Genomic DNA, 9,852 nt, shown 5'->3' with positions numbered 1-9,852 from the left:
AGAATTTGAATAAATTCATTATTAAAGAATAAAAACGTGGTCGACCATGCTTAGTGAATCATTCTGTGTAGGTATATTAAATATATAATATATATATATATATAAATAAATTATATATATATATTATATATTGATATTTATAGGTACCTAGGTACATATAATTACTAGGTATATACAATTATGATAACCGGAATGTCAATAAGACTTAAGCACTTTTATGCTATTGTAAAAATTATATAAGTTATAGACAAGATTTGGGCAATAGAAGTTTGACGCTTATTACGGTAAATATATTAATATATAGGTAATATTATTCTTAAATACATTTTAAGCGACAATGCGAATATGAAATATGTTAATAATAATCACTAGAACTAGTCTTTTAAATAAATCGCATGTATACATTTTAATATTAGTTATTCGCCAATTTACATATTATTATGTTTATTTACAATGTATAATACCTCTTCCAGATTGACCGAATACACCAACAATTTAAATTGATCACTATATTTTATGTATAATTGGAGTAGTATACGGGATCAAAAGAATATTTTAATATTGAAAATGACTAAAATCATACATACGAATATACTATAGTTATACGTTTTTACTGTCTAGTAGAAATAGTAATAAACGATGATATGTAGGTGTGCAGATATTGATTTCTCCGTAGGTAACGTGTGATTACTCTATAGTAAATAAAGATATCTAAAATTCACGTGGATATAGTATATTTTATAATCAAATTAGAGGGGAAAATATCTAAACTAACCAGTTAATAAGTGCCACCATTGTGTGGCCGCTTTTTCATGTATGTATCGAACCATATCTCATTATAACTGTGGATAATATTGTTATGATTTGTTTAAAAAATACCAATTATTAAATTTGTAGATTCTACATAATACAGCATATAGAAAATAAAGCTTTAAAAAAAAAAAAATATACATAATAATCTATTTTGATCCGTCGAGTCTACAATGTACATAGTTACAATAACTTCCAGAACCAGTCGATTACCTAACCAAATATAGCTATAAAATGATAATATATCAGTATGTAAAAAATATAAACTGTTGAAAGTATAAACTTGCTTATAAAAGTAAAATATGTTTCCCGAATTTTCGGCTTACTTATATCGTAGGTTGTAGGATTATCGTTTTCTAATATTTCTTTGAGAAATGAGAATGACAACTTGGTAAGTATACATTTAATGAACGACTATATAGTTGGATATTTTTCCACAAAAACAATAAGACCAATCAAATAAAAAAATTATGTCTAGCTAAATTTTTAACAAATTATTAAAACAAAGAACAGAATACAAATTATAGAATTATATCTATTGTGTTATTGACCCAAGTTTTGTATGATATATTTATACCAATAAATGTATTAAACCATCTAAATACACATGCATCATATAGGTGTTTGTTTATTTTTATAATATAAGTATTTACCTATTTAAAACGTGTTTAAAAATTTTTAATGGGAGATTTAGTTCGTGACACTCTGGTATTTTTAATGGTTTAGTCTAAATTTGTTTCATATTACACTAACCCGCCATAAACTTTCTACTTCTATGGTGCGTTTGAAATTGAGATTAAGTTAATCCTCTGTATTGAACAAAATTCTATCTTAAATAAAAACAAACTTTAAAAATATTCCAAAATTAATCTTATATTTTGCAAGTAAAAGAAATATATTGGTTTTAAAATATGTTTTGCCCAATCATTTTTAAATTAGTTTAAAGGCTCTAGCAATTCCATATCCATTGACACAATTTACGCTAAAAAAAACTATATTATTGTATTGTCTAACAAAAATATTTTTAAATCGGTTAATTATGACAAATAACAATTATAATGAGTTTCTTTTAATCATTTTAGAATGACATAATTGATCATACTCCAGTCTAAAATAAAAACCCACTTAAGTTTCTCTTTTTATATTTTAAGTGTATAAAATGTATGAAAAAAAATTTTGTATGCTAATAACCTACGTTTATGAAGCTGTATCAAGAATGAGAAAAAATATATAAAGCGCAATTGAAAAAGAACATGATATTAGGTATATACCAAATATGGAACTACTGATGCGATATAAAATTTCATTAATACTATATTTTTGGTTATGCTGATTAATTTTTATCCACCTTAAATATTTAATATTAAGTATTAAAAAATGAATAATGATAATAATTCCATGTTTGATTTGTGATCTACCTGAAAAATGTCCTAACGATATATTTATAATTAGAAAATTGACGTGCTGCACTGTTTCACTCATATAAAGTTTAAATATATATAAATATTTCTAATAACATTATTAGTTATTTATTTGTATTAAAATGCTGTGCTTTAGATTCGAAATTTATAAATATGAGTTATAATATGGACTCTGTATAAATGGATTGTTATTACATATTTTTTCCTCCCACATGTAAAAAAAAATCAAAATCGTATGTTATATTATGTAAAATACTAAAATTTACTTAAATAAACAAAACAAAAAAAATAAAAACTTTGAAATATATTACCAAGTAATTTATAGCTGCATCTCTAAAAAATATTCTTATCATAATAAATATCACGATAAAATACCAACCAATATCCAAATTTATTGACGAATAATATAAACGATGCTTTGACACCCCAAGAAAATAAAAATTGTAGTATCGAAAAATAATGTAATTTATGTACCATTATTATGTGATAAATTACTATTTGCAAATGGAGTAGATTTGTTTTAAACTTTTATTCATATGCTGCATTCACGTAATATACATGTATTAATCATTATTAGTATTCAGTATTGGTTTTTATTATTTAGAGTCCTTATAACGTGTACAATAATTTGTTCTGTCAATTATTTTGAATATGTGATATGCGGAATAATAAAATAACAAATTTGTTAGTGTTTTTTAAATATTATAAGTTTCCCATGTACCTATGCTCGGATGTGAATATGCAATCGATGAATATATAAAACATTATATTTATATTTATCAATATTTTTATTCAGTCATATTGATGAAAATAAAATAAATCGCATCTCTTTTTGACTTCCTCTAGTTTGTTAAGAATGTTTTTTGGAAAAAAAAGTTTTTAAAATATTAATATATTATATGTATACTAGATTATTATTTATTATTATTATTATTATTATTATTTTTATTATTATTATAATTATTACCTAAGTACATTCCGGTTTATTTGTTTTTAGATCGTGTTATGTATGCGAGAAATCAACAATACAAATACAGTAAGGAACCAGTTACGGGCGGACAACCTATAACAGTTGAACAAGCAAAAGTAAGTTATTTGTACAATTGAATTACATTCAAAATATTTTATCCATTTATTGTTTACCTACGTGCAAATTTTCAAATAAAATTAATTATATTTTAATGAATTATCAAAGCCAATTTAAAGGAAATGCCTAATTTACGTTTAGTTAATTTAGTCTTTGGTAAGCTGTAAATATTAATTATAAATAATAATACCTATATCCTATGCATTATTGATTATTTAAGAATAGTAGTTTACCTAATATAAATGTAAAATGTGTTTTATCATCTATGTACGAGTGTATGACTGATACGTGCTAGATCGTGAACTATAGAATATATTTAACGTTCCCTTTGTTTCATCCCGTATTTTTTTAATTCATTGTGTGACACATATTTTATTGCCTAACTTATTCATTGTCCAGACATTGCAACAGAAATGTCAATTTCGATTTTGTTATCACTTATCTTAGGTACGATTTAATGGTCTAAATTTCTTACTTTTAAATATAAAATTGTTGGTTGGTCATGACGTAGTATTCGCGTTTTCAATTTCTATATTTTACATTATTTTATTTTCATGTCCAATGTATATATAAATTGAATGTTATTTATGTTATTATTTTAACAAGTAATTAATTAGCATTAAAATCATTTTTTAATCTAGCATAGGTACCTACCCAACTCATTGTCAACATTTGACTTATCTAGTTCATTATTTGTTACTTAAATATGTGATTTAATTTACTAATGTTTGTAATTTTAAAATTAATATAGAATAAAGGTTTAATATTATTTTATAATAAATTACTTGAATACTTTTATTTTTAACCTAATTGTTGAGAACAGTACGTGGCACAATTCATTTTTCAAACATCAAATTTTTGGATAGGTATCTAGATAGTTCAAAAAAAAAATTCTGCAATAATACAAGTAGTTAATACTGATATGTATTTCAAAAATATTCTTAAATTTGCTAGACGTATTTTTTAACATTATATATTTTTTTCATTTAAATACTTCGTGTTTAAAGTAAAAATGCAATCACAAATAAAATATACCATTTACGTCACAAAGTTATTTGCAAACAACTATCCTTACTTAGATCTTTATTATTATAATTACCTATACTTTATTTACAAAGTGCACTTGAAATATTCGCTAAATGGTCTCTTATTTTATTTGTTAGTATCACACCATCTTATAATTATCTCTGTTTAATATATTTATAAGCATAAAAAGTTTAACAAAGAAAATTTGACAATAGGTAATAAACATAAAAAATAAATATCAGAGGGATTGGGTTTGGAATACCCACGTGATATATGGACTGCTCTTAACTGCATAAGAACTGGTCAGGGTTGGTGTAATTATTAAATCCATAAATGGGAAATGGTTGACTCACCTCTCTGCAACTGTGACCAGACCCAAACTATTGGGCATGTTGTTGATGAATGAACGGAAATAATGTTTAGTGGGAGAACAGCGGGTCTACATAAGAGCGATTAAAAAGCGTTAAATTGACTAGGCAATCTATTATCATCCGATTTAGCTCTTACTTGTAATTGCTACAACTATTAATGAAGTTTATTTATTTATTTGTTTATTTATATTATTCATTGTACCGCATCAACTTCAAGGTTATTAGCTTATAACAAAATACATATTAACTATGATTTTTTTATATTAATTCATAAATGTATTATTACTACAATTGTTATTATTTATTTCTGTTTATTTTTTTTTTGTTTGTATGCCAATACTATGCTAAACAAAATATTCCAATAAAAAACATAAAAATAAATACATGGTAGGTACCTACTGTAAATCATGGTCAAATAACTAAATCTTTATTTTATATTAGAACTTAACTGTATGATAGTTGATTATTTCTTCGGTTTACAAAACATTTTACACAGCTGTCCAACTGAAGATTTATACTATTACATAAATTCCAAAAGAGGTATTTATTTTTAAATATGCTTATTATTTGTTATATTTTAAGGCATTACGGTTGACTGTATTTGGTGCGTGTGACACACCACCTAGAGGCGAATGGCTCCGTACTGGGTTTGTGTTTAGAGATCCTGAGAAAGAGCTATCGTACGGCTTACGAGCACGCAGAAATGGTACACGAGGAATGCAGACCGCAATACAAGGATACATACTCAAACATTTGTTATTTACAAGCACTAATAACTCGTAAATATATTTAAGATAGTAAAACCATAAAAATTACAATGTATTTCAAGTCTTAAGTTTTGTCATCAGACTATTCAATTTATTTTTTGTAACGATTCACTACTACTGTTATCAATAAAATATTCCTTTATGTCTACGTACCTATATATAGCTTATAGGTATATTGTTCATAATATAATATGTGGAAACTTTTTAAACTGGTAAATTATAGCTTATCATATAAGAATAATCTAAATTGTATTCCAATTATTCTTAAAGGAATTATTTTATGATCAATACTGTTAAAGTGTTAAACAAAGATTGCATAAGTTAATTTTATTTATTTTAAATTGTAATTTAATGTATTACTTCAATACTTCATGATTATATAATATATATATCCAATACCGAGTTTATCATATTCAATTTAAATTTTAAACATTTGAATAAAACATTGAATCACTTATTAAATTGTTTTTTAGATGTATGAAACCATCTAAACAGCAGCAACTGGATGCACTTTGTAAATCAATTACTGAAATCCTGTGGAAGATTGGCGATAACGAAAAAGTTATAGTATGTTTACCGCAAGAGAAGAGTTACGTAGCGCACTCGTTAAACTATTTCCAAGATAATGTTACCGAAAAAGTAAGGAGATTACCTATTATTAAAATTAACTTAAAACATGACATAATCTAGTCATAGTTTAGTTCAAGGAAATGCAAAATACGACCTTCGATCAAAATCCAACCCATGATTGCTATCAATGAGGCGTTTTAAAGAAATCAAAAATTACTGAAAAATATCTACTCATAATTAGAGTGATAACAACAACACTAAAATAAATATATTATTCAAATAAATAATTTGTATATTATACATTTGGTTTACGATTTTTGAACTGATGTAAAAAAAGTGGAGGTCCTTATAGAGCCTCAGGTGATAGATTTTAAATTTCGAGCCTCACAGTCAGTTTTAATAATTATCTGTTTAATGAACTTCCAAAAAATAGTAAAAAAAAATATTTTAAAAAATTAAAGTAAATTTAGGGGATTTAAGAAAATATTAATAGTTCTCAATAGTATTCAACGTTCAGAATGTGTTATGGAATAGTTTCTATTTATTAATTTAGTTTTTATTTAAATATACCCTTGACAAGACAGAAACGGCATAGCAGTAGCCATTAGGAGTGATTCACAGAAATGTATTTACATATGGATTACACATATTATATGATTTCATAATTTTAGTCTGTAGTTAGCAACCCCCGTTTAGATGTCACATAATATGTCTTCCAGTCATTATGCGCAAATTATAATACGTATTTAATTTTTAATTATCTATTAATATGCTAAATAATAATAATTATATTTTATTTAATTATAGCTCCACTTGTTCGAGTTGACCAATATTCAAGACTTAGAAATTTTCCTCAAAAGATATTTGCATTTGGTGAGCTTATAACATTTTGAAAACATATAATATACATTATAATATAAATGATGATTTTCCAATAAAACAATAAAGTTAATATTTTAAAATATTTTATGTCATCAATTGTGTCTAGTTCCAAGATGATCCTGGACCCGGATCACTATTGTTGCTTTATAGTGCAGTGCTAACAAGAGGGCTATCCAAGTAATCGTAATTTTTTATTACTTCTAAATTCTAATTTAATTCGTGATAACATCATAATATGCTATAATATTATGCTAACTATTTCGTAAGAAAATACGTTAATACATTATAATCGAAACGATGATAAACAAAATTGTGAATGTACTTATATTATAGGTACCTACGTGTAAAGTGAAAATCGCTGAAAAGGTTAAGAAACGTATAATGATGTGTTGAAGGTATCAAATTTGAAATTCATTAGCTTTTTAACAATTTATTATTCAGTATTTAAAAACAATAAAAATTCTCAGAAGAAAAACGTCAAAGTTATTACCTAATCCATGCTATTATAACATAATGCATCATTTACTTAGGAAAAATAAACACTAATCAATTAATACATAGGTAATCGTTTTAAGTTAAGTATTCTTTGCATTGTGATTGATAATTAATACGATCTAATATATCAACGGTTATATAATCTTAAAAAATTGTAATTTATTAAACGATGTTTATTGTTTTTGATGCTTCTTCATTCACTTTAACATTATATTATTATTTAAATCATGATTTCGCAAAATGTGATAAATAAGTAAATTTTTTCATGTAAACAAATTGTTATCCCTTAAATAATTTTAAATATAAAAATATATATTTAATTGTCGTTTGTCAACAAATAATAATTTTGATTTTATATTATTATTTATATATTAAGACTCTTTAGTTAAAAAGCAAAACCTTCCGTGGAATTCGAATCAGCTGTATACTATAGATTTCATTTAACTTCATCATTGAAAAGTTCTGTAACTGTCATGGATATATTAAATTTGAATTCCATAATAAATCATTGTATACAAAACACAATTCTGAACAAGTGAGAGAAGAGATAGCCCTTATTATAAGGATAGTTTACTTTATATTGTATTATAATTTATAATATATTCCATATTATCATTAATAATTTCTTAATTTAGTATAGATTAAACAATAAAATAAAAAAATAAAATATTTTAAGTCAGTACTCAGTACAATAGAATGGAAGAAATATTATATTCATGGTATGCCTAATATAAATACATTAAATTCTTAATTCAGCTACATAATTAGAAATGTTCTTTGTGTGTAGTTAATTACTTATGGTATAAGCGATATTAAATACCGCAGATTTTAATTTTGAAACTTCTCTTCAGGTCAATAATTTTATGAAAATATTCTAGTCTTAGAGATGTAGAAAATCAATTAAAAGTCTAACGAACAATATTTTTGTCTTTTTTTTGGGGGCGGAGGGGGGGTTGAGGCTTCGACAACTGAGGTTATTAGCCTGTGTAACTGTGGGTTAGGGTACTGTAGGTTTTGAACACGTGTGTGTTAGTTTTGGCAGAATATTTTAGTAAAAACCTGTAGATATCTGTCATGCCCGGGGGGGGGGGGGGGGGGGATGGCGGCCTATCTCTCCGGACACTGTGACTGCCCGAAAGAAAAATGCCGCTCGTGGCCGAGATCGAACTGGCGACGATGCGCGTCGCAACCGATGCCCTAGTCCGCTCGGCCACTCCGTCCCCCCGAACAATATTTTTACTGGCGTTTAAATGTTATATTAAATACATTATAGGATATGGTATAATATTTCTGGGTGGAAATGTTTTTGTTGAACAAACCCACGAACCAAATATAAACGTAAACTCGTTTTAAATACATTTATTTACAAACAATTTAAATTGTAACAATATTTTTTTTGTGAATGCTAAAGAATATGTACTTACGCATTATTTAAATTTAAAAATCTAATTCGTGATTTTAAAATCGGATGGGCTTGTATAATAGATAATACTAATATGCCTGAGTGGTGCTACTTCTATCAAACGTTCGTAGTCCCGCACTACATCTACTCAGTGTTTTAATTCTATAGATATTAAATGCTCTTATTTATTTTAGTTACTCGTATTTTTAGTAACAAAAAATAAAGGTAATTTATTAATTGCCATTTCACTAGGATTGTCGATTAATTGTATTTCGTTGCGATAAGTAAGTCCACTTAAATATGAAACATTGACCATTAGTCTATTTTGATAAATAATGGAGTGTATATCATAATTAGTCCATACAGTATTTTTATAATATCCATGGGAATTGAAACTAATAATCAATACAAAAACAAGAAAATATAGGCTATATCTCGACATGAATGTGTAAAAAAATCACATAATTGTAAAACTTAAATATAGAACATTGATCATTAGTCCATTTTGGCAAACAATATAGCGTATATCATAATTAATTCATACAGTTTTTTAAGGCCGTGGGAATTGAAATGATTAGATAAAAAAACAAGAAAAATATAGGCAAAAGAAAATTACCGATATGAATATGCAATAAAAAATATCACATAATAGTAAAACTAATACATTTCTCGATGTGGCCAGAATCTAAAATACAACTTGTGGAAGCTTTCTTACTAGAAAATTATAATATTTAAATTTTAAAATGTGATATTTAATATACTGTATTAAAACAACTCTATGCCATAGAATACAGCGATAACGTACAGCCTGAAGAGTGCCTGACATAGTCTAAACCACGTCATTTTTATAAAAAAAAAAAAAAATCGGAAGAAATTATAAATATAAAATTAAGCACATAAACATGAAAAATTGGTATATAATAACAAATATTTAACTATCTTAAACTTTATGTTTGATCTAAATGTCAAAACGTGTTAAGTATAGTAAATAATAGCTGAAAATTAATTACGTATTGCAGTC

At 25.6% G+C, this 9,852-nt stretch overlaps 1 protein-coding gene across 3 annotated transcripts in view; it reads left to right on the top strand.

Moving 5' to 3' along the window:
* The window catches only part of LOC100161226 (inactive ubiquitin carboxyl-terminal hydrolase MINDY-4B), a 48,010-nt gene that overhangs the window by 27,494 nt on the left and 10,664 nt on the right, over positions 1-9,852 (top strand). For all 3 annotated transcript variants that reach the window (XM_029488192.1, XM_016804656.2, XM_029488193.1), the window contains exons 2-6: positions 3,229-3,317; positions 5,298-5,494; positions 5,956-6,121; positions 6,860-6,925; positions 7,041-7,111. In XM_029488192.1, the coding sequence (XP_029344052.1) occupies positions 3,229-3,317; positions 5,298-5,494; positions 5,956-6,121; positions 6,860-6,925; positions 7,041-7,111 (589 nt within the window). The remainder of the gene's footprint in view (positions 1-3,228; positions 3,318-5,297; positions 5,495-5,955; positions 6,122-6,859; positions 6,926-7,040; positions 7,112-9,852) is intronic.

This window comes from Acyrthosiphon pisum, chromosome A1, assembly GCF_005508785.2.
Source record: "Acyrthosiphon pisum isolate AL4f chromosome A1, pea_aphid_22Mar2018_4r6ur, whole genome shotgun sequence".
NCBI lineage: Eukaryota > Metazoa > Arthropoda > Insecta > Hemiptera > Aphididae > Acyrthosiphon > Acyrthosiphon pisum.
Note: the sequence above shows the minus strand (reverse complement) of the source record. Positions and strands in the feature narration are given on the sequence as shown.